Source organism: Aotus nancymaae, unplaced genomic scaffold (genome assembly GCF_030222135.1).
Source record: "Aotus nancymaae isolate 86718 unplaced genomic scaffold, 86718_ANA_hifiasm-v0.15.2.pri h1tg000131l, whole genome shotgun sequence".
NCBI classification, from domain to species: Eukaryota; Metazoa; Chordata; class Mammalia; order Primates; family Aotidae; genus Aotus; species Aotus nancymaae.
Window position 1 is genome coordinate 1,255,386 of NW_026988546.1, and position 24,449 is coordinate 1,279,834.

General features: G+C 47.5%; 1 protein-coding gene across 1 annotated transcript in view; it reads left to right on the plus strand.

Moving 5' to 3' along the window:
• Nucleotides 1–24,449, plus strand: part of FER1L5 (fer-1 like family member 5) — a 69,704-nt gene that overhangs the window by 27,244 nt on the left and 18,011 nt on the right. The window contains exons 17-25 of the mRNA XM_064371461.1: nucleotides 4,446–4,489; nucleotides 4,585–4,667; nucleotides 4,742–4,836; nucleotides 6,103–6,231; nucleotides 8,975–9,152; nucleotides 21,999–22,123; nucleotides 22,984–23,084; nucleotides 23,595–23,772; nucleotides 23,850–24,005. Coding sequence (XP_064227531.1) covers nucleotides 4,446–4,489; nucleotides 4,585–4,667; nucleotides 4,742–4,836; nucleotides 6,103–6,231; nucleotides 8,975–9,152; nucleotides 21,999–22,123; nucleotides 22,984–23,084; nucleotides 23,595–23,772; nucleotides 23,850–24,005 — 1,089 coding nt within the window. The remainder of the gene's footprint in view (nucleotides 1–4,445; nucleotides 4,490–4,584; nucleotides 4,668–4,741; nucleotides 4,837–6,102; nucleotides 6,232–8,974; nucleotides 9,153–21,998; nucleotides 22,124–22,983; nucleotides 23,085–23,594; nucleotides 23,773–23,849; nucleotides 24,006–24,449) is intronic.

The following is a 24,449-nucleotide window of genomic DNA, read 5'->3' on the forward strand; positions in this document are numbered from 1 at the left end:
TTTTGTTGCTAATATTTCATTGTGTGGATGTACCACAGTTTGCTTATCGCTTCCCTTGTTTAAGAACATTTCCAGTCTGGGGATGTTACAATGAAGCTATAAACACTTGTGTACAACCCTTAGTGTCGACATATGCTTTCCTTTCTCTTAGGTAAATATGTACACACAGAATGACTAGATTCTATGATAGGTGTATGTTTAACTTTATCCAGTATTAAGCAATGAGTGGGTCATACCAACTGAACTCTCTGGATAACTTAAATGTGTCCTTTCACCCACATATAAAAACAAAACCAGGCCGGGTTCAGTGGCTCACACCTGAAATCCCAGCACTTTGGGAGGTGGAGGTGGGTGGATCAGCTGAGGTCAGGAGTTAGAGACCAGACTGACCAACATGGAGAAACCCCGTCTCTACTAAAAAAATACAAAATTAGCCAGGTGTGGTGGTGCATGCCTGTAATCCCAACTACTCAGGAGGCTGAGGCAGGAGAATTGCTTGAACTCGGGAGGCAGAGGTTGCGGTGAGTGGAGATCACGCTATTGCACACCGGCCTAACAAAACTCCATCTCAAAACAACAACAACAACAAACAAATCCCTTTAAAGACACATGTTAAATGATAATATGCATTTTCTTATCTTCTCAGCAAGGAGCCTTGAATATAATTAGAGCTTTTTGTTGATGGCCTGGAGCCATTATGAGAGCATAGTTATTATCCTGGGCTATCTGCAGTACCAGGCTGTTTCTACACTAAATGGCTCCAAGCTGCTCTTCTTTGTGGGGTTCTGTTGTCTGATTTTGACTGTCTTTCAGTCTGTCTCCATCACCTATCAGCTGTTGTGGATGACAGTTCTGTTGAAGGTGAAGCCTCACTGGCTTTTGACTCTTAAGTCAGGCTTCTAAGAGCTGTGTGTAAAATAAGAGCACAGTTCTGAGAGATAAATTGAGCTCTCTCATAAGCGCAGGCATGCAGAAATTTGTGTGACATGGATTTGGCAAGCCAGAAAGTGTTTCGCTTTCTCATACCTGACGTGAAATATGAAATCAGCTAATAAGCTCCCCTTCTCCGTCCTGTGAATTCCCCTCCTTGCTGCTTCTAGTAGCTTCCCAGTCTGCCTCCTTGTGAGTCATGATTTTCAACCATTCCTCATACTCCCTGCCTCCTTGGATTATTCTATATACTCTGAAAGTAGGAAGACATTTCAGAGGAGGGCTAGTCCATCCCCCATCCTTGCCAAGCTCCCTCCCACCTTTTCCGGCCTGTGGTGAGGGCTCAGGGCCAGGATCCTCAGATGCTCTGTGGCTCCTCAGAGCCTAGGGAAATCCTTGTGTTCATCCTTTTTTTTTTTTCCCTGAGACAGAGTTTCACTCTTGTCACCTAGGCTGGGTCCAAAGGCGCAATCTCAGCTCACTGCAACCTCCGCCTCCTGGGTTCAAGTTATTCTCCTGTCTCAGCCTCCCGAGCAGCTGGGACTGCAGGCGCCTGCCACCACACCCAGCTAATTTTCATATTTTTAGTAGAGATGGGGTTTCACCATGTTGGCCAGGCTGGTCTTGAACTCCTGACCTCAGGTGATCCGCCCACCTTGGCCTCCCTAAGTGCTGGGATTACAGGTGTGAGCCACTGTGCCCAGCTGTGTTCATCTTCTTACAGGCCAATGGCACAGGCCAGGCCCTCCCTCATCCCTGAGAAAGGCCTTCCAACATTTGAAGATGTTCAAACATCCCCTGGACCCTCACGCATTTTCCCCAGAACACAGTCTCCAGGGTGGGGCTCTTTGGATACAGGCCTGATTGTCTCTAGCCCTTTGGAAATGCAGCAGGCAGGTATGAATCTCACTCTGAGAAGGCAGAACAGCCAACCACACAGATGGTAGCATCTGAGGCCAGGTGGTCAGAGGGGGAGCAGAGCCCGGAGCATTGCAGAAAACTGGCCTGTGCCAATGGTCAGTCTCAGGGCCCCAGGGCAGAAGGGGAGGCAGTACACTAGATGAGGAACTGAGAAGCAGAAGGAGAATTCTTAGCAGGATGGTTGAAAAGTTGTTTCCGCCATAAAATTGAACTTGTAGGATTCTTAACTTTAGAAGACCTGGATGCCTTCTGGTGCCCATCTCTCCCCTCCAATGTCCTTCCTTAACCTGGGCAATTTCTTTCTTACTAAGTAGCTGCTCACTTAGAAAGCCCTTTCCTCTTCTCCTTGACCCCTTAGCTGTCAGGACACAGGGAGAATTGGATGAAGAAAATGGAGAGCTGGGCCAGGCGTGGTGGCTCATGCCTGTAATCTCAGCACTTTGGGAGGCCGAGACGGGCGGATCACCTGAGGTCAGGAGTTCAAGACCAGCCTGGCCAATATAGTGAAACCCTGTCTTTAAAAAAAAAAAAAAAAAAATTTCAGCATTGGCCGGGCATGGTGGCTCACACCTGTAATCCAAGCACTTTGGAGGCCAAGGCAGGCAGATCACCTGAGGTCGGGAGTTCAAGACCAGCCTGACCAACATGGTGAAACCCTGTCTTTTTTTAAAATTTAAAAAATAGATTAAAAAAAAAAAAGAAAAAAAATGGAGAGCTGGAAGATTTCCAGCCATACCCCAAGAACTGCCGTAAGAAGATGCCTCAGCTCAGAGGATTGAGGATTTGGAGTCCCACTCTGGCCTCAACCCAGCAGCTCTATTTTACACATAGACACATGGATTTTTTCTTTTATTTCTTTTTCTTTCTTTCTTTCTTTCTTTCTTTCTTTTTTTTTTTTTTTTTTTTTGAAACAGTTGCCCATGCTGGACTGCAGTGGTGCAATCTCAGCTCACTGCAACTTCCACCTTCTGGTTTCAAGCGATTCTCATGCCTCAGCCTCCCGAGTAGCTGGGACTACATGTACGCGCCACTATGTCCAGCTAATTTTTTTGTATTTTTGGTAGAGACGGGATCTCACTATGTTGCCCAGGCTGGTCTTGAACTCCTGGTCTCAAGCAATCCTCCCACCTCAGCCTCCAAAGTGCTGGGATTACAGGCATGAGCCACCATGCCTGGTCTCTTTTCTTTCTCTTTTTAAAAGTAATTGAGGAAACCATATTGCAGAGTGCAGATAGGACATAGAAGCTTGGGTTGGAATCCTGACTCCAGCCCTTACTATGTGACTTTAAGCAAGTCCCTCTGCCTCTCTAGGCCTCATTCCCCATCTCTTTATAGGGACAATCACAGCCTTCATTGGATTACAGCAGAGTGGTTAGGAGCTCTGAGGCTTCGGCAACTGCATGTAGCATAAGAACTTCAGGAACTCAACCTCTCTGTATCTCAGTTTTCCCATATGAACATGAGAATAATAATAGCACCTGGATTATGAGGTTTTTGGGAGTGCCCACCCAGCTCATCTATGGAATTTATTTAGCACAAGCTGGGGCAACAGACACCCTCCTAAAGCAGTAGCTATTATTATTTAGTCTTTGGGGAGACAAAGAGTAAGTAATAATATACAGTAAATAATAATATAATGTCCGTCACAGTCAGGGCAGACCCAGGTCTCTGAGGGGCCTGAAGCTTATGCCATTAGGGGACTTTTTTTTTTTTTTTTTTTGCTTTTTGAAACAGGGTCTCTCTCTGTCGCCCAGGTTGGAGTGCAGTGGCACAATCATGGTTCACTGTAGCCTCAATCTCATGGGCTCAAGCAGTCCTCCCACCTCAGCCTCCCGAGTAGCTGGGACTATAGGTGAGTGCCACCACACCCAGCTAAGTTTTGTATTTTTTGTAGAGAGAGGATTTCATCATGTTGCCCAGACTGCTCTAGTGATCTGCCCACTTCAGCCCCCAAAGTGCTGGGATTACAGGTGTGAGCCACTATGGCTGGCCAGGGGTCCATTTTAAGAATGAAAATACAAAATGATTATGTGACAAGTTCCAGGCCCCACCCAGAACCTTGCAAGGGGCCCATTCAAATGGGAGGCCCAGCTGGGCAAGGTGGCTCACATTTGTAATCCCAACATTTTGAGAGCCTGACACAGGAGGATTGCTTGAGCCCAGGAGTTCAAGAACAGCTTGGGCAACATAGTAAGGCAGTCGTCTCTATAAAAAAAAAATTATTTTTAAATTAGCCAGGCTTGGCGGCACATGGCTGTAGTCTCTCTCAGCTACTCAGAAGGCTGAGGTGGGAGGATCGTTTGAGCCTGAGAGGTGTAGGCTACAATGAGCTATGATCCTGCCACTGTACTCCAGTCTGGGCGACAGAGACGCTGTCTCAAACAAAACAAAACAAACCCCCAGAAAACAAATGAGAGGCCCTAAAGCCAAAGCTCCACTCACTGGGTGGTAAATCCAGCTTTTCTATGGCTCACTGGTAACTGAGCCAGGACTTGGACCCAGACCTCCGACTCCCTACCTGCTCTTAAAATCTCCACGAGGACCAGCCCATGTGAATATGCACCCACTGCTCTTCTCTCCTTCCACCCCTGCAGCTACCCTGCCTCTCCAGCTACATCAAGTTCAGAATCTTGGACTGGTGAGCAACCTGGTGGAGGCTGAAGCACACAGGGAAGGAGGAAGGAAATGAGAGCTGGGCCAGGAGCTCAGCCTGTGGAGTGTGTTTCTCCCCAGCCACAGGAAGGACTGCCCGGATGAGATTGGGACTGCCAGCCTGTTCCTCAATCAGATCTCGTCCACCGGAGAAGAGATTGAAGGCAAGCAAAGCCTCGAGCCCACTTCCCATGCCCCTTGTCCTGCGCTGGACCCCTCTCACCCTCTCTCCTTCTAGGAGTGTACTCTGGCTTCCTGCCCTGCTTTGGCCCCAGCTTCCTGACTCTGCACGGGGGTAAAAAGGCACCTTTCAGGATCCAGGAAGAAGGCGCTGTAAGCTTCTCTTGTCAGCTCTAGGGGACAGTGGAGGTAGAACCGCCCCAAGTAAAGCACTGGGGTCTGGGACGTGCCCCGAGACCCTGGCCCTGGTTTCTGTCCCCCGTGGTCTTATGGAGGACACGAAGCCCGTCCATGAGCAGCCACGTGCATGTGAGACAGGTGTGGGGCCACAAGAAAGAGGCAGGCGTTCCTGTCTCTGTCTAAGCCAGTTCGAGTTGGGTTTCTGGCATTTCCCGCCATTCCTGAATAACCCGGTGCTTCCTCACACTTGCCTGTGCTGTGTCCTCTGTCCTGTGCGCCCTTCCCAGCTACTGAAAAGGGGCAGGGGACCCTGATGGAAAAGATAAGGTTTCGGTTTAGGAAATGCCTAACCTGGGCCAGGCACGGTGGCTCACGCCTGTAATCCCAGCACTTTGGGAGGCTGAGGCAGGAGGATCATTTGAGACCAGCCTGGGCAACATGATGAAACCCCGTCTCTACTAAAAAAAGAAAAAAAAAGTTTACCTGGGCGTGGTGATGCGCACCTGGAGTCCCAGCTACTAGGGAAGCCCTGGCATTCCCTGAGGAAGGGGCTTTAGGAGATGACCACGGGTAAGATTTTCAGCAGGTGGGAAGGGCCCAAAGGACAGAGGACACAGCACAGGCAAGTGTGAGGAAGCATGGGGTTATTCAGGAATGGTGATAAATGCCAGAAACTCGATTCGAACTGGCTTAAATGGAGACTAGAACAAGGCTGGATAGGATGCTGAGGATGATCCAAAGGCATCGCCCTTCGAGGCCACTAAGAGGCTCTCACTTTCTGGCCCTCGCCTCATTCCCTCCTCCCTCATTCAGGCCTCTGGTCTGGGAACTTCATACGCAGCCTCCAGCAGGGAAGGCCAGGAAAGCATTCTAATTGGCCTCCTTAGGTCATGTGTGCTCCCCTTGGACCAATCACTGTTGCCAAGGAGGCAGGGCAGGCTGATTGGCCAGGCGGGAGCACAAACTCAGTGGTTATCACAGTTCCTGCCCAGCCTGAAGCATTGCGGGAGCTTGGTCCTTCATGCAGTGGGCAGGCACCTAGGGTGCGGAAGAGGGCTCGGTGCCCAGAGGTTTCCCGGCGTGGAGGTAGCTGAGGTGTCTGGAATTCTCTGGGATTGTGGTTGGAGTCAGCCCCAGGCCGGCAGTGACTGGACAACCTTGTCTTTGCCTCAGGGGTTTCAAAGGAGATTGGCCTGTTCTTTTTCTCTCATACCTTTGTTTTCCTCTTGCTTGCCCCAGTGTATTCCTGACTCTGTTAGGGATGGTTTAGCTTATCGAGGCCGAGTCTTCCTGGAGTTAATCACCGAAATCAAGTTCCATCAAGACTCCACGATAAAGGATCTCTCCCATGAAGTGACCAGGATAGAGGTAACTGCGGGAAACAGGTAACCCAGGAAAAAAAAAAAAAAAGAGCCCTGTCTGCCCCGGATCTACTGTGGATCCCAGTTTCTGACCATCCAAAGAGGCCCTGGCCACAGGCTGTTGGGTGTGTAAGGGTGCTTAATCAATTGGTCTGATTATTTACTAAGCCCCTACTGGTGGCTTCATGCTGCACCAAATCCCGGGTGGTTAGGGGACCGTGATGGAAAAGATAAGGTTTCAGTTTATGAAATGCCTAATCTGGGCCAGGCGCTGTAGCTCACGCCTGTAATCCCAGCACTTTGGGAGGCTGAGGTGGGCGGATCATGAGGTCGGGAGGTCGAGACCATCCTGACTAACATGGTGAAATCCCATCTCTACTAAAAATACAAAAAAATTCTCTGGGTGTGGTGGTGCGTGCCTGTAGTCCCAGCTACTCCGGGGGGCCGGGCTGAGGCAGGAGAATAGCTTGAACCCAGGAGGCAGAGATTGCAGTGAGCCCAGCCTGGGCAACAGAGCCAGACTTCGTCTCAAAAAAAAATTTAGCTGGGCGTGGTGGCGCACACCTGTAGTCCCAGCTACCCAGGAGGCTGAGGCAGGAGAATCGTTTGATTTGGGGAGGCAGGGGTTGCAATGCAATAATAAGGCAGAGGTTGGTAACAGAAACAAGAGGGGCTCATTCAATGGACAGAAGGCCCAAGATCAGACCACTACCTTCAGCCTGGGCAACAGAGCAAGACTCTGTCTCAAAAAAAGAAAGAAAGAAAGAAATGCCTAATCTGGTTCAGGCACAGTGGCTCACACGTGTAATCCCAGCACTTCGGGAGGCCTAGGTGGGTGGATCACTTGAGGTCAGGAGTTCGAGACCAGCCTGGCTAATATGGAGAAACCCCATTTCTACCAAAAAAAACACAAAAATTAGCCAGGCATGGTGGCTTGCACCTGTAGTCCCAACTACTCGGGAGGCTGAGGCAGGAGAATCACTTGAACCCTTGAGGTGGAGGTTGCAGTGAACCAGGATCATGCCACTGCACTCCAGCCTGGGCGACCGAGTGAGACTCCATCTCAAAAAAAAAAAAGAATGCCTGATATAGTTAAGGAGAAATTGTGTTAATTCATGACCTAGTTTCTCAGGGCTTTGTAGAACAATCTAAGGGATTTGGGTTTCTTCCTGAAGCTAGTGGAGGGCTACTGAGGCAGGAAGGGGCAGGAGGAACAGTAACAATAGACTGGAGGAGAGTAAGTTGGGGCCACCCAGTCAAGAGAAACAGGGATACAGCCTCATTGGTAGAGAGCTGGAGAGGAGGTGAGTAGGTTTCAGAGACCCTTTGGAAACAGAATGGTCAGAGCCAGTCATCAACAGAACGTAAGAAGTGAGGCTGACTCCCCTCACTGAGACCCATTTTCTGCCATGGGTGACAAGGTGGTTGGGGGTGCAGTGCACCAAGGTGGGCTCTCTAAAGAAGGAGCAGGTGTAAGGGAGATGAGGAAGTCCATCTCTGACATGTGCTGTGAGACATCAGTATAGACCCGCTCTGGAGCCTGCTAGACACAGGGATGTCACATCAACACCAAGGTTTAAACCTGTGGTAGGGGAAGAAATTGCTCAAGGAGAGAAGGTGGAACGAAAGGAGAAGGAAGCTATAGAACACCACAGTCTAAGAAGCAGGTGAAGGAGGAGAAGGGGTTTGCAGAAGAGGTTGGAAAGGAGCCTGCAGAGGAGAGTTGCAGAAAGGAGTGACCAGTAATCTTGAATGTGGCAGAGAAAAAGGGCGAGGACTGAAAGGTATCTGCTGGTAAAATTAGGAAGATGTCAGTAGCCTTGGGTCAGGAGAGAAGCTAGGCTGCCATAGATGGGAGGGAGAAGTAGGAGCCAGTGCACAAAGACAAAGCTTCTAAGAAACCTGATTGCAAAGCCGGGCATGGGAGGCTGAGATAGGAGGATCACTTGAGCCCAGGAGTTTGAGAACAACCTGGGCAACATAATGAAAACACATCTCTAAAAAATAAAAATGAATTTTTTTAACATGGAAGCAAGAACAGGTGGTAGCTAAATAGAGGTTCAGATGGGAGAAGAAGAGTTATTGTTTTTTAATAGGGGAAACCTGAGCTAGTGAACAGACTAGGGGAATGCAAGAATAGGGCAGAGGTTGGTAACAGAAACAAGAGGGGCTGATGCGATGGACAGGAGGCCCAAGCAAGCACCTGGTGAGAACAGCTGAAGTTGTAGGGGATAGCGGGCAGCTGGAGCAGGAAGTGGGAAGGTTCAACCTTTCTGGGAATATGAAGAGACAGAGAGAGAGAGACAGAGACCGAGACAGAGAGAGAGAGAGAGAGAGTGTGTGTGTGTGTGTGTGTGTCTGTCTGTCTGTCTGTCCTCAGCTCTATACCCCACCCACACTGTTTCTTCTGAGGGAAGGGATTTAGGCAAAAAGGAAGAAGCATCTATACTTGGAATGGGGATGGGGTGGCCCAACTTAGAGCCCACCCTGACAAGGGAGGAGACCACTCCCTCCCCCACCACCTGATTTCAGAAAGGGAGGCTGGCTGGGTGGAGGGGCTAGGTGATAGAAATCCTGGGAGGAACTTCCCTGGATCAGCCTGGTGCGAGGGAGCCTATGAAGGTCTTTGAGAGGGAAAGAAGGGAAGATGGCTTTGAAAGAAAGAGAATACCTCATCCTTGCCTCCCTGCCTATCAATATAACCCTTGGCTTATGTACTGGGGATCGGGGTGGGGTGGTTATTTTTTTAGAAGCACCAGAACCGCCAGAAGTATGGGCTGTGCGTCATCTTCCTCTCCTGTACCATGATGCCCAACTTTAAAGACCTGATCCAATTCGAGGTCAGCATCGGTCACTATGGGAACAAGATGGACCTGAATTACAAGCCTCTAGTCTCAAGCACACAGTACAGCCCAGTGATACATGATGGTAATTGTCAGACTTAGGCAAAGAATAGAGAGCAGCCACTGCATCCAGGCCCTGTGCTAGGCTCTCTCAGGGGTATTACCTCATGGAAGAGTCATAGGCATTATTTACCTATATTTCACACATGAAAAAATGAGGTTCAGGGAGGTGAAATCACTTTCCAAACTATAGCTAGCAGGTGGTGAACCCAAGAGTCGAAACTAGGTCTTGACATGAAGTCCTTCCTACATTGCTTTCCACACTACAACTTCTCCAAGCCCATCTTTTCCCCTACTACTGTGAACCACCTCCCATCCATCCATCCTCCAACCACCAATGCATGAATCCATCTATTTTTTATCCATCCATTCGGCCACTCAACTCCCACCCACCCACCTACCCAAACATCCAACCAACTAACCTTCCAGCCATTCATTCACTCATCCAGTACATACTTATTGAACACCTATATTGAGCACTATAGAGCAGCGGTTCTGAGAGAGCAGACCCTGGGCCGGCAGCATCAGCATCACCTGGGAACTTGTTAGAACTGCAGTTTCTTGACCCCACACTAGATCTAGAGAATCTGATAACCTAGGGAAGAAGCCCCACAGTCTGTGTTTTATCAAGCCCTCCAGGTGACTGGGGTGCATGCTCCACTTTGAGAACCACTGCTGCAGAGCATTACTGTCTCACTTTCATCTTTTTTCAGCTTTACTATCTCATCACCCAGTCTGAGCCTTTCCATGCATCCTACTTCCCTACCTGTCTTTTCTTTTAAGCTTTATTGAGATATAATTCACAAACCATACAATTCACCCATTTAACTTTGTACAATAGTTTTTCAGTATATTCACAGAGTTGTACAACCATCACCACAAATTTTAGAACATTTCCTCACTAGAAAAGGAAACCTATGCCCATTGGCATTCACCTTCCACTTACCTCCCACCTCCCCAGCCCCAGGCAACCACTAATCTATTTCTGTGATTGTAGATTTTCCTATTCCAGACATGTCATATATGGAATATATAATATGTGGTTCTTTGTGAATGACTTCTTTCACTTAGGGTGATCTACTTGATTTTTGTATTATGAAATATATATACAAAAGGCAAATGAAATGTGTATGTGTAGTTTAAAGAAGATTAATAAAATGAGGGAGGCTGAGGTGAGAGGATCACCTGAGCCTGGGAGGTGAAGGTTGCAGTAAGCCGAGATCGAACCACTGCACTCCAGCCTGGATGACAGAGTGAGACCCTGTTTAACCAAAAAATAAATAATAATAATAATAAAATGAGTGCCCATGAACTCAGCACCCAGCTTAAAATATAGAAAACTATCAGCATCTTAGAAGGGGTCTCTGTTTACTCTTCCCAGTTCCCTTCACCCAAGAAGTAACCATGACCCTGACTCTTGGATTAATCATCTTCTTGCTTTTCTTTTTAATTCTTCACCTCTGAATTAAATTCTAAACATCATGCTGTTTTTATATTTTATATAAATGGACTTTTTCCGTTGTATTCATCTGTCTTACATTTTCTGCTCAATATTAAACTTTGTATGTGGGTTATGTGTACTGCAGTTCATTTTCACTTCTGCATATATTCCACAGTGTGCTTATACCTCAAAGTATTGGTGTATGTAGACATTTAGGTTGTATCTTTTTTGCTATTACAATAATTTTGTTATAAACATTCTTTTTTTTTTTTTTTTTTTTTTTTGAGATGGAGTTTCGCTCTTGTTACCCAGGCTGGAGTGCAATTGCGCGATCTCAGCTCACTGCAACCTCCGCCTCCTGGGTTCAGGCAATTCTCCTGCCTCAGCCTCCTGAGTAGCTGGGATTACAGGCACGCGCCACCGTGCCCAGCTAATTTTTGGAATTTTTAGTAGAGACGGGGTTTCACCATGTTGACCAGAATGGTCTCGATCTCTTGACCTCGTGATCCACCCGTCTCGACCTCCCAAAGTGCTGGGATTACAGGCGTGAGCCACGGCGCCTGGCCCTATAAACATTCTTGTACATGTCTCCTGATTACAAATCCAAGACATCCTCTAAATTATATACCTAGGAGTGGAAGAGAAACTCAAAGCAAAAGTGATTATACCAAATTACACTCTCCTATGCATGGTATGAGAATTCCTGTTACTCTACGTTCTCACCAGTACTTGATATTGCCCAGCCTTGTTTTTTTTAATTAATTTTTTTTTGAGATGGAGTCTTGCTCTGTTTCCCAGGCTGGAGTGCAATGGCGTGATCTCATCTCACTGCAACCTCCACCTCCCGGGTTCAAGCAATTCTCCTACCTCAGCCTCCTGAGTAGCTGGGACTACAGGCGTGTGCCACCATGCCCAGCTAATTTTTGTATTTTTAGTAGAGATGTGGTTTTGCCATGTTGGCCAGGCTGGTCTCAAACTCCTGACCTCAGGTGATCCGCCCACCTCAGTGTCCCAAAGCGCTGGGATTACTGGTGTGAGCCACTGCCTTTTAAGTTTTTCCCAATCTGGTAGATGTGAAATGGTATCCCATGTGGTCTTAATTTGCGTTTTTCTCATTATAAATGAGGGTTGGGCATCTTTCCATATGTATACAGACAGTTGTTTTTCCTTATCTGTAAAAAAACCTATGCATATCTTTTATCCATTATTACATTTGGCTATATTTTTCTTATTTATTTGTATATTATTTGTTCCAGGAAACAATCTTTTGCCAAGATGTATGTATTATAAATATGAAATATATTCTCCAAGTTTGTGAGATGGTTTTTTATTCTTTTAGTGGCAACTTTTTTTTTGAGACTGAGTCTCATTTTGTCACCCAGGCTGGAGTGCAGTGGCACGATCTTGGCTCACTGCAATCTCTGCCTCCTGAGTCCAAGCAGTTCTCTGCCTCAGCCTCCAAGTAGCTCGGATTACAGGTACCCACCACCATGCCCAGCTAATTTTCATATTTTTAGTAGAGAAGGGGTTTCACCATCTTGGCCAAGCTGGTCTTGAACTCTTGACCTCATGATCCACCCGCCTAAGCCTCCCAAAGTGCTGGGATTACAGGTGTGAGCCACCTCACCTGGCCCTTTTTTTTTTTTTTTTTTTTTTTGGAAACAGGATCTCACTCTGTTACCTAGGCTGGAGTGCCACTTCTCAGCTCACTGCAACCTTCACCTCCCGGGTTCAAGCAATTCTTGTGCCTCAGCCTCCCAAGTAGCTGGGACTAGAGGCATGTGCCACCATGTCCGGTGAATTTTGATATTTCTTTTTTAGTAGAGATAGGATTTCACCACATTTGCCAGGCTGATCTTGACTCCCAGCCTCAAGCTATCCACCCGCCTTAGCCGCCCAAAGTGCTGGAATTACAGCTGTGAGCTAACACACCCAGCCTAGACTTTGTATTTTTAGAATTTGTTTTGTTTTGTTTTGAGATGGAGTCTCACTCTGTTGCCCAGGCTGGAGTGCAGTGGCACAATCTCAGCTCACTGCAACCTCCACCTGCCGGGTTCACTTGATTCTCCTGCCTCAGCCTCTGGAGTAGCTGGGACTACAGGCCTTCGCCATTACATCCAGCTAATTTTTGTATTTTCAGTAGAGACAGGTTTCACCATATTGGCCAGGCTGGCCTTGAACTGCTGACCTCAAGTGATCTGTCCACCTCAGCCTCCCAAAGTGCTGGGTTTACAGGCATGAGACACTGTGCCCGACCTATTTTAAAATTGTTTATGGAGATAGGGTCTCACCATGTTGCCCAGGCTGGTCTTGAACTCCAAATGATCCTCCCACATCAGCCTCCTAAATTGCTGGGATTACAGGCATGAGCCATCATATCCTGCCTATTATTTTGTTTTGAGTTATTGTTTACAAAAAATAAAATGCACAGGTTTAAAATGTACTGTTTCAGCCAGGCACGGTGGCTCACGCCTGTAATCCCAGCACTTTGGAAGGCCGCGGCATGCGAATCACCTGAGGTCAAGAGTTTGAGACCAGCCTAACTAACATGGTGAAACCCTGTCTCTACTAAAAATACAAAAATTAGCGGGGCATGGTGGTGAGCACCAGGTTCAATCTCTTGAACCTGGGAGGCGGAGGCAGTGAGCTCACATGACGCCATTGCACTCCAGCCTGGGCGACAGAGACTCCGTCTCAAGAAATAATAATAACAATTAATAATAAAATAAAATGTACTGTTTGATAATCTTTTACAAATATAACTGTGTAACCACCATGGGTAGAGATTTCCATCACCCCAGAAAGCTGTTGTGTGTTCTTTTTCAGTCAGTTCCTTCTGGGGCAATCATTGTGATATTTAAATAGATTCCATTGGCTTCTTTTACAACATCATATAAATGAAATCGTATATACAGTACTCTTCCTGTGGCTTATTTTGCTTAGTTTAGTGTTTTAGAGATTTGTCTGTGTTGTGACATAGACCAATATTTTCCTTTTTATTTTTGTTAGTATTTCATTATATAATTATGATAGTTTATTCATTCACCTGTTTCTGAACATTTGGATTGATTCAAGTTTTGGAGTATTATAAATAAAGTTGCTATGAACATTCTTGTACAAGTCTTTTATAAAGATGTGCTTCCAGTTCTCTTAGGTAAATACTTAGAGATGGAATTTGGTTTTACAAGAAAAGGCCTAAAACTTTCAAAAGTGGCTGTACTATTTTACACCCCCATTGCAATGTTCAAGAGCTCCATTTGCTCCACGTTTCTTCCAACTTTTGATATTTCTATGCTTTTTCATTTCAGTCATTCTAGTGGGTGCAAAGTTACACCTAACTATAATTTTACCTTGCATTTCTTTATTTTCTTTCTTTCTTTCTTTCTTTCTTTTTTTTTGAGACAGTCTCATTCTGTCACCCAGGCTGGAGTGCAGTGGCATGATCTGAGGTCACTGCAAACTCCACCTCCTGGGTTCATGCAATTCTTCTACCTCAGCCTCGCAAGTAGCTGGGATTACAGGCTCCCACCACCACACCTGGCTAATTTTTGTAGTTTTAGTAGAGACAGGGTTTCACCATGTTGGCCAAGCTGGTCTCGAACTCCTGACCTCAGGTGATCTGCCTGCCTTGGCCTCCCAAAGTGCTGAGATTACAGATTTGAGCCACTGCGCCTGGTCCGACCTTGCATTTCTCTAACCACTAATGATGCTGAGCATCTTTTCCCATGCTTATTGGCCATAATTTTGTTTTTTGGTTTTTTTTTGAGATGGAGTCTTGCTCTGTTGCCCAGGCTAGAGTGCAGTGGCGCTATCTCAGCTCACTGCAACCTCCACCTCCTGGGTTCAGGCGATTCTCCTGCCTCAGCCTCCCAAGTAGCTGGGATTACAGGCGCCTGCCACTGCGCCCAGCTAATTCTTGTATTTTTAGTAGAGACGGGGTTTTACCATGTTGGCCAGACTGGTCTCAAACTGCTGACCTCATGATCCACCTGCCTTGGCCTTCCAAAGTGCTGGGATTGCAGGTGTGAGCCACCGTGCCAGCCAACTTTCTTTTCCTTTTTTAAAAAAATGTTTTAAGCCAGGTGCAGTGGCTTATGCCACCATGCCCAGCTAATTTTTATATTTTTAATGGAGACGGGGGAAGGCTGGTCTTGAACTCCTGACCTCAGGTGATCCGCTTGCCTCAGCTTCCAAAAGTGCTGGGATTATAGGCGTGAGCCACCACGCCCAGACTATCTTTGTTACACATTCTGGAATTGGTTTGCTAATATTTTGTTGAGGCTTTTGCATCTATGTTTATGAATAAAATCTTATTTTGTTAGTAATTTATTTAGTGATTTAATTTACATACCACAGAATTCTCTTGTTTTGTATTCACTCCCCTGTTCCCACCCCGAGGTCCACACAACTACTAATCTACTTTCATCTCTGCATATTTACTTTTCCTGGATATTTCATATAAATGAAATTATACAATATGTCATCTTTTGCATCTGGCTTTCTTCACCTGGCATAATGTTTTCCAGGTTTATCCATGGTGTAGCATGTATCAGTACTCCATTCCTTTTCATTGCCAAATAGTATTCCATCATATGGGTGTACATCCATCATTTGTTAATCCATTCGTCAGTTGATGGACATTGTTTCTACTTCTTAGCTATTAAGAATAAAGCTGCTAGGCCAGACATGCTGGCTCATACCTGTAATCCCAGCACTTTGGGAAGCTGAGGCAGATGGATCACCTGACCAACATGGAGAAACCCTGTCTCTACTAAAAATACAAAATTAGCCAGGCATGGTGGCAAGTGCCTTTAATCCCAGCTACTCAGGAGGCTGAGACAAGAGAATCACTTGAACCCAGGGGGCAGAGGTTGTGATGAGCCGAGATCGTGCCATTGCACTCCGGCCTGGGCAACAAGAGCGAAACTCCACCTCAAAAAAAAAAAAAAACGGAATAAAGCTGCTGTGAACATTCATATACAAGTCTTTGTATGGACATATGCTTTCATTTCTCTTGGATGGATATTTAGAAGTGGAATGGCTTTTTAAGAAACTTCCAAGCTTTTCTAAAGTGGCCACACCATTTTATATTCTCCCAGCAATGTAAGATGATTTCAGTTTCTCATCTTCATCAATGTTTGTTATTATCTGTCTTTCTTTATTATAGCAGGCACACAGTGGTAGCTCATCGTTGTTTTAATTTTCATTTCCTGTAATGACACTGAGCATCTTTTCTCTTTTTGTTTAATTAATTAATTTATTTACTTTTTGAGACCGAGTCTCACCCTGTGGCCCAGGCTAGAGTGCAGCGGCACAATCCTGGCTCACTGCAACCTCCGCCTCCTGGGTTCAAGTGATTCTCTTGCCTCAGCCTCACCAAGTAGCTGGGACTACAGGCATGTGCCACCACGCCCAGCTAATTTTTGTATTTTTAGTAGAGATGGGATTTTACCATGTTGCCCAGGCTGGTCTCAAACTTCTGGGCTCAAGCAATCCACCCACCTTGGCCTCCCGCAGTGCTGGGATTACAGGTGTGAGCCACCGCACTTGGCCTATTTTTTTTTTTCTATTTCTTAAGACAGGGTCTCACTCTGATGCTGACGCTGGAGTGCAGTGTTATGATCACGGTTCACTGCAACCTCCACTTCCGGGGCTCATGTGATCCTCCCACCTGATTACCAAGTAGCTGGGACTACAGGCATACACCACCACACCTGGCTAATTTTTGTATTTTTAGTAGACATGAAGTTTCTCCATGTTGTCCAGGCTCTTCTTGAACTCCTGGGCTCAAGCAATCCGCCCACCTTGACCTCCCAAAGTGCTGGGATTACAGGCATGAGCCACCTACCTGGCCACATCTTTTCATGTGCTCATTAACCATTCATTTATCTTCTTTAGTGGCATGTCTATTCAAATGTGTCACCTGTTTTTAAATTGGGTTGTTTCTCTGGCCAGGCGACATGGTTCATGCCTGTAATCCCAGCACTTTGGGAAGCTGAGGCGGGCAGATCACAACGTCAAGAGGTCAAGATCATCCTGGCCAACATGGTGAAACCCCTTCTCTACTAAAACATACAAAAATTAGATGGGCGTGGTGTCACGCCTGTAGTCCCAGCTACTCGGGAGGCTGAGGCAGGAGAATTGCTTGAACCCGGGAGGCAGAGGTTGCAGTGAGCCAAGATCGCGCCACTGCACTACAGCCTAGTGCCTGGCGACAGAGGGAGACTCTGTCTCAAAAAAAAAAAAATTGCGTTGTTTCTCTTATTATTGAGTTGTAAGAATTCACTATATATTCTGAATACAAGTCCTTTATCAGATATGTGATTTGCAAATAGACTGTGGCTTGTCTTTTTATTTTCTTAGTTGTGTCTTTTGAAGTGTCAGCATTTTTAATTTGATAAAATCCAGTTTACTTTTTCTTTTATGATGTTATATAAGAACTCATTGGTTAGCCCATGGTCATGAAGATTTTTCTCCTATTTTTTCTTCTAAGTTTTATAGTTTTAGGTGGTTGTGGTGGCTCACACCTGTAATCCCAACACTTTGGGAGACTAAGGTGAATCACTTGAGCCCAGGAGTTTGAGACCAGCCTGGGCAACACGGCTAGGGCCTACAAAATTTTTTTTAAAAATTAGTGGGGCATGGTGGCACATATCTATAGATCCAGCTACTGAGGAGGCTGAGGCAGGAGGATCACTTGAGCCCTGGAGGTCAAGGTTATAGTGAGCCATGATCACACCACTGCACTCCAGGGTAGGCAGCAGAGTGAGACCCTGTCTCAAAAAAATTTTTTTACAGTTTTAGTTCTTACACTTATCTGTGTGATTCATTTTGAATTCATTTGCATGTGGATATCCAGTTGTTCAAGCACCATTTGTTAAAAAGACCATCCTTTCCTCATGTGTTTCCTTAGATTACATGTTAAAATACTTATTCTGTTCCATTGTTTAATTTTCTACATCAGAGGCTCCATTTATAGTTGAGTGATTCTCCTTAGTTTTATCTACAGCTGTCATTTTCTCCCTGATCCGTTTTTGACCCATTCTATCCTTATTCCCATGCCCCAGAATCGTCTGCAGGGTCTAATCTCCTCCCGTGGACTACTCGTGTTACCTTCCCATCTCTGTTGTTGTTGTTTTTTCTTCTACTTGTTTTCTGAGGTTTGCGGGCTCACGTTGCCTCATGTGTGTCCTGCGCTCCTTCAGGGAGTGTATTTTTCCTGGCAGTTTCTAAGATCCGCTCCTACTCAGCGTGCTTCCTGCTGTCTGTCTTGCTAGTAACGTCCCCGGGTGGCTGCTGCTGCTGTGCTTCACCCCTCAGCTTCGGTGGCTTTCACAGTTGCTTTTGGCAGTCCTTACATGTATTTTTAGTCGGCAGATTATATTTGTCTCCTTGTTTTGCTGAAAATTGAGTTATTTTCCTTCTCCTTGTTGCTTTTGTAAGTCCTCCAAGAGTAGGAGAGGAAAATTGCTGTTGTGTATCCTCGCACTAAGAGCCCCAGGCATGCATCTCTGCTTATTTATCATTCCAGTCTTTCACTCAAAGGCCAAGATCTGAAACTGGTGTCTTCCGAAAATTCTGGAAAATTATATTTTCCCTTTGAAAATTGCCTCTTCTCCTCTATATCTCCTTCTGGAACTCACTCTGTCCTTTGTGGACCTTCTCATTCTGTCCTTCAATTTTTTTTTTTTTTTTTTGAGATGGACTCTGGCTCTGTCACCAGGCTGGAATGCAGTGGCATGATCTCGGCTCACTGCAACCTCCAACTCCCAGGCAATTCTGCCTCAGCCTCCTGAGCAGCTGGGATTACAAGCACATGCCACCATGCCCAGCTCATTTTTGTATTTTCAGTAGAGACAGGGTTTCCCCATGTTGGCCAGGATGGGCTCGATCTCCTGACCTCATGATCCGCCAGCCTCAGCCTTCCAAAGTGCTGGGATTACAGATGTGAGCCGCTGCTCCTAGCCTGTCCTTCATATTTTTAAATCTCTTCCATATTTTTCATCTTGTCCTCTCTTTGGGCTGCATTCTAGATTATTTCTTGTAGATCTCTGTAGACAGTCCTTAGGTGACCATTCTATTTAAAATTACTCAGCATCTCCCTTTTTCCCTTCCCCACTTTTCTCCTTAGCATTTTCCATCTTTGACACATGTTTTTTACATGATTTTGGGAATTTTGTCCCACTATTTTTTAATTTCTTAAGTAAACTTCAATTCAAGTAGAATATACCTATGGAAAAGTACACAAACCAAAGTGTCAAGCTCAGTGAATTATCACAAAGCAAACATGTCCATGTAATGGCATTCAGATCACAGAGCAGCAGCACTCCAGAAGCCCCTATGCCCACCCCACCCCACCAAGGCAGCCACTCCTTATCTCCATGGCATGACCATAGTTCACTACAGCCTTGAACTCCTGGCCTCAGCCTCCCAAAGCACTGGGATTACAGGCAGGAGCCACCATGCTCTGCCTCTTTAAAAAAAAACAAAAAAAACAAAAGCCAAAACAAAAAAAAAGCTTTATATAAAAAATCATATCGTGGCTGGATGTGGTGGCTCACGCCTGTAATCCTAGCACTTAGGGAGGCTGAAGTGGGTGGGTCACCTGAGGTCAGGAGTTTGAGACCAGCCTGGCCAACATGGCAAAACCCCGTCTCTACTAAAAATACAAAAATTAGCCAGGCATGGTAGCACATGCCTGTAATCCCAGCTACTCAGAAGGCTGAGGAAGGAGAGTTACTTGAACTGGGGAGGTAGAGGTTGCAGGGAGCCGAGATTGCACCACTGCACTCCAGACTGCATGACGAGAGACTCCATCTCAAAAGAAAAGAAAAAATCATATTGTGTGTATTCTTTTGTATCTGGTTTCTTTTGCTCACCATTCTATTTGTGCAGTGTGTTCACAGATCTAGATGACATAGAATATAGTCATAGCTCATTCGCTAACTGCTGTGTATTATTCTATTGTGTAAACGTACTATAATGTATTTATCCTTTCTGCTACTGAGATTTTTGAGACTTTCTTTCTTTATTTATATTTATTTATTTTTTTAGAATGAGTCTTGCTTTGGCCCAGGCTAGAGTGCAGTGGTGCAATCTTGGCTTACTGCAACCTATGCCTCCCAGGTTCAAGCGATTCTCCTGCCTCAGCCTACCAGGTAGCTGGGATTACAGTCACCCACACCATGTTGGCTAATTCTTTTTTTTTTTGGAGATGGAGTCTCACTCTGTTGCCCAGGCTGGAGTACAATGGTGCCATCTCAGCTCACTGCAATCTCTGCCTCCTGGGTTCAAGCAATTCTCTTGCCTCAGCCTCCTGAGTAGCTGGGATTACAGGCATGCACCACCATGCCTGGCTAATTTTTGTATTTGTAGTAGAGACAGGGTTTCACCATATTGGCCAGGCTGGTCTCGAACTCCTGACCTCATGATGCGCCCGCCTCGGCCTTCCAAAGTGCTGGGATTACAGGCGTGAGCCATCGTGCCCAGCCGAGAGATCTTTTGAGAGAGATTTTGGCTGTTTCCAACTTCTGGCTATTGTAATGAGAGCTGCTATGAACATTTTCCTCCATGTGTCTCAATGGTGCTATATATGCCCCTCTCTTGGGTGTATACCCAGGAGTGGAGTTGATGGGTTAGGAGTGTGTACACTGGTTCTTAGCTGCTCACTTTCTTGGAACTTTGTGGGCATTCTCTGAGGTCCGGCTAAAGTTTCATTCTCCAGAGAGGATTGGCCTTTGCTTCTTTCAGTTTCCTGGGGCACTGCCAAGCAGGGACCACTTTATTTTTATTCATTTATTTATTTATGACCATTTATTTTATTGATTGGTAGAGACAGGGTCTCACTCTGTCACCCAAGCTGCAGTGCAGTGGCATGATCATGGCTCGTCGTAGCCTCAAACTCCTGGGCTCAAGCCCACCGCAGCTTCCTGAGTAGCTAGGACTACAGGTGTGAGTCACTGTGCTTGGCTAATTAGAGACAGGGTCTCACTATGTTACCCAGGCTGGTCACAAACCACTTGAGACCACTTTAAATTAAATTTTCTGTTGTACATTCTTCAGGCTACACAGATAACATGAACTCTGAATGCCAATGTCCATGAGGCCCCACTTGCTACAAATTTTGGGGAAGATTTTCTTCCCCCTCCACCCAGAGAGCCACACTGGAGACAGCCAAGCTTCCCCACTGTCCCTTCCTGAGTGATGGGTCAGTTCTTAACCCCCAATCCCAAGGACTTAGGGCCTGGAGCGCCTGCTCTGCATAGTATATTACTATTGTAACAAAGTACTACAAACCAGGTGGTTTAGACAACAGAAACTAATTTTCTCACAGGTCTGGAGGCCACAAGTTCAAAGTCAGAGTGTCAGTGTTGATCCCTGCCGAGGGCTCTGAGGGAAAATCTGGCCACAGCTCCCTCCTGGCTTCTGGCAGTTGCTGAGGTCCTTGTGTTACTGGGCTCGCAGCTGCGTCCTGCCAGTCTCTGCCTCCGTCCCAACATGGTGTCTCCCTCCTCCTCACACAGTGTCGTCCTCACTGCATCTCCCTTCGTATAAGGACACGAGTCATTAAGGGCCCACCCTGCTCCAGTATGACCTCATCCTAATTCATTACATCTGCAAAGACTCCCTCTCCAAATAAGGCCACGTTCTAAGGTCCTGGGGTTTGGAACTTGAGTACTCCTTTCCAGGGGACACAACTAGCCTGTAGCACATGGGTCCCTGTTAGACTGCCCACCCTGACCAGCCCTAGGCTTTCTCTTCTGCCCCATGGTCTCGTAGTTGCCAAAGAAAAACACAAGTTCTCCAAGAACTTGCCAGAAATTTGGAGAACAAAACAGCTTTGGCTTTCGCTTGCCTCACAGATTTTCTGCGTATTAAATGTTCATTTACTGTGGATTTCTGCCTCTAAGGCCGACTCAGCAGCAGTGTGGTTCAGAATCCTTTATGTTTCGTCTCACTTCCCCCTCATTTCAATAAGGAACATGGCGAGGGAACCCAGTCTGTGGCACCCATCAGTGGCGTCTAGCTACACTTGCTCCCCCTCCCCCATCCCACCCAGAGGCCTGCCCTGTGCCCCTACCCCTGGCGTCTCACCTGAGATTCAGAACCCAGGGCTCTGGAGCTAGGCGCCTGCATTATGACTGCCTGGCTGTGTCACCTCAGGGAAACTGCTTCCCATTGCTAGCCTGGATTTTCCCACTGTAAACTGGGGACTCTGGAAGACCATGTGACCATGAAGGGTCAAAGAGCACCCATCCTCAGTTGGGCCCCAGCCCAGCCTCCCAGCTGGAGGGGTCCAGTTCGCATTGTTAGCAGATCGCATCTTTGAGGGTGAAGTGGTTCAGGGAGGTCCTTGGAGGGGACACAGTGAGAAGAGACCTCCCAGAATCCCTCAGACACCCCCTCTCTCCGTTTGTCTCTGTGTCTCAGGGAACAGCTACCATTATGTGCCCTGGTATGACACGAAGCCTGTCGTGGCTGTGACCTCCAACTGGGAGGACATCAGCTTCCGAATGAACTGCCTTAACCTCCTCCACTTCACTCGGGACCGCCTGGTGAGTGGTGTGGGAGCTTATGCAGGGAAGGGTTCAGTGTGGCTGGGAGACTTGGGAAACTGCATTACAGTGGCAGGAAACTGGTCACACAGCTCATTCATGCATTCGTTCTACACTGTTGAGAAGAACGTGCCAGAAGCAGGGCTAGGCACTGAAGACACAAAGATGATTAAACACAGCCCCTGTCCTCACTGCCTAGGGAAGTTGGGCATGCAGGCAGTGACCATGCAGTACAACTAGGGCTATGATGGAGACACAGGTACCAAGAGCTAGAGGGTCAGAGAGAGAAGGTGGGGAGAGGAGAGCAAGAGAGAATAGTCAGAGGAGGTGTGCGCAAAAGAGATGACACATCAGCAGGGTTTTGAAGAATGCATAAGAGTTTATTAGGAGGTGGGTGGGGGTAGAAGGGAATAACGTGTAAAGCCGTGGCAATGCACTAGTTTTTGAAGTTCGCAGGGCCAGGGGAGGTGACGTGAAGATAAGGCCATAGAAGCTGGAAGGAGTGAGATCACAAACGGTCTCAAGTGCCTGTTGGGAGTGTAGGTCTCAGAAGCCACCTGAGGCTGGCATCTCCAGCATGACTTTCTCATGCCTATGTGGAGGTCAGGGCTCTGCACTGCTTCCCAGTCTTACCCCATCCCGGCTTCTTGCCACTTGTTTCTTCTGTTGGGTAGCAGGAAAGGTGTCAGGGGTTTCTAGCCTCAGGGTTGCAGATAACCTTGAACTGATATCATCAGGTTATCCCTCAAAGGTCCCAAGGTCCTGGCTGAAAACATTTTGGGCCAATCAGCCCTGTGGCCTGCCCAGCTGGGCTCCATGCTGAGGCGGGGCTCTCTTACCGTTTCTCTCCTGCTGGGCAGAAAGTCAACCTGGACACGCTGAAATCCATTCGGAATCCGAAGGACCCAGCTCTGCTCCACCAGTGGGCGAAACTGCTGAGGGAGCTGGCGGAGGACTGCAAGTAGGAGTGGGGGCACTCCTGGAGTGCTGGCCTGGAGCTGAGCTGGATCCAGGCCTGGGGGCTCAAAGCAGTGTCCTGAACACCTCCCCCTGCCACCTCCTCAAAGAAGAGCACTGCTCAGACCTCTCCCCAGCGAGAAACCCCAACAGTTGCTTCTCTGTTCCCATTCAGGCCCCTCGACTGCCCCATCAGAATGGTCCCTGCTGCCCCAGACCCATGCCTGAGGCGCCTACCAAGCCAGCCTGTCCCCTTTCTGCAGACAAGCCCTCACAGCCCCATCTTCCTGCAGGGGCTGGAAGGGTGGGAGAGGGCTGGATGAGAACTCAGGGCCAGATGCACAGCGAGCAGGTTTCCTATGGAGCTGTGGAAAGGGCTCCTGGGCCAGGTCAGCAGTGGATGAGGGCAGGATGTTGACGCCAGGAGGGACACACTGGCCTAAGGCAGGACAGGGATGGCGACACTGGGAGGCAATAGAGAGATCCAGCCCCTGCTACCTTGTCCCGGCCACAGGCACCCTCTGCCCTGCATGACCGATCAGCCCAAAGCCACCAGTCTGGACAGAAAGAGGTGGCAGCTCCGCAGTCTCCTCCTGCAGGAACTGGCCCAAAAGGCCAAGCAAGCCAAGCCCAGGGACATGGTGGCCACGGTGGAGGACTGGCTGTACCGCCTCAATGCTGTGCTCCCTGAGGTGAGTGCCGCACACACTGACCCAGAGCAGGGATGGGAGCCAGCCACCTAGGGCCTGATAATCTCCCACCTTGGCAGCCCCAGATGGGCCTACCTGATGTGATGATCTGGCTGGTGGCCAAAGAGCAGCGAGTGGCCTATGCACAGGTGCCCGCCCACTCCATCCTCTTCTCACCAGCAGGGCCTCTGCACTCCGGCAGGCTCTGTGGGAAGATACAGACACTTTTCCTACAGGTGGGAATCGGGGTCCTCAGGGGAGGACAGGGCCCAGAAATGCCCCCAGGGGAGGTCCTAAACTCGCAGGGCAGTCCCCATGGGGCCTATCTCCCTAGTCCCTTAACCACGTGGAATCGGGTTGAAACAGTCCCCAGGGGAAGAGAGGGGTCTGCAGCTGACAGTATGTGGGCTGATGCCAAGTCCATGTACCTCGTAAATATTCCCCAAATCCACCTCCTCATTGGATGTGGTGGCTCACAACTGTAATCCCAGCACTTTGGGAGACTGAGGTGGGTGGATCACCGAGGTCAGGAATTCAAGACCACCCTGGCCAACATGGCGAAACCTCATCTCTCCTAAAATACAAAAAATTAGGCGGGCATGGTAGCACATGCCTGTAATCCAAGCTACATGGGAGGCTGAGGCAGGAGAATTGCTTGAACCTGGGAGGCGGAGGTTGCA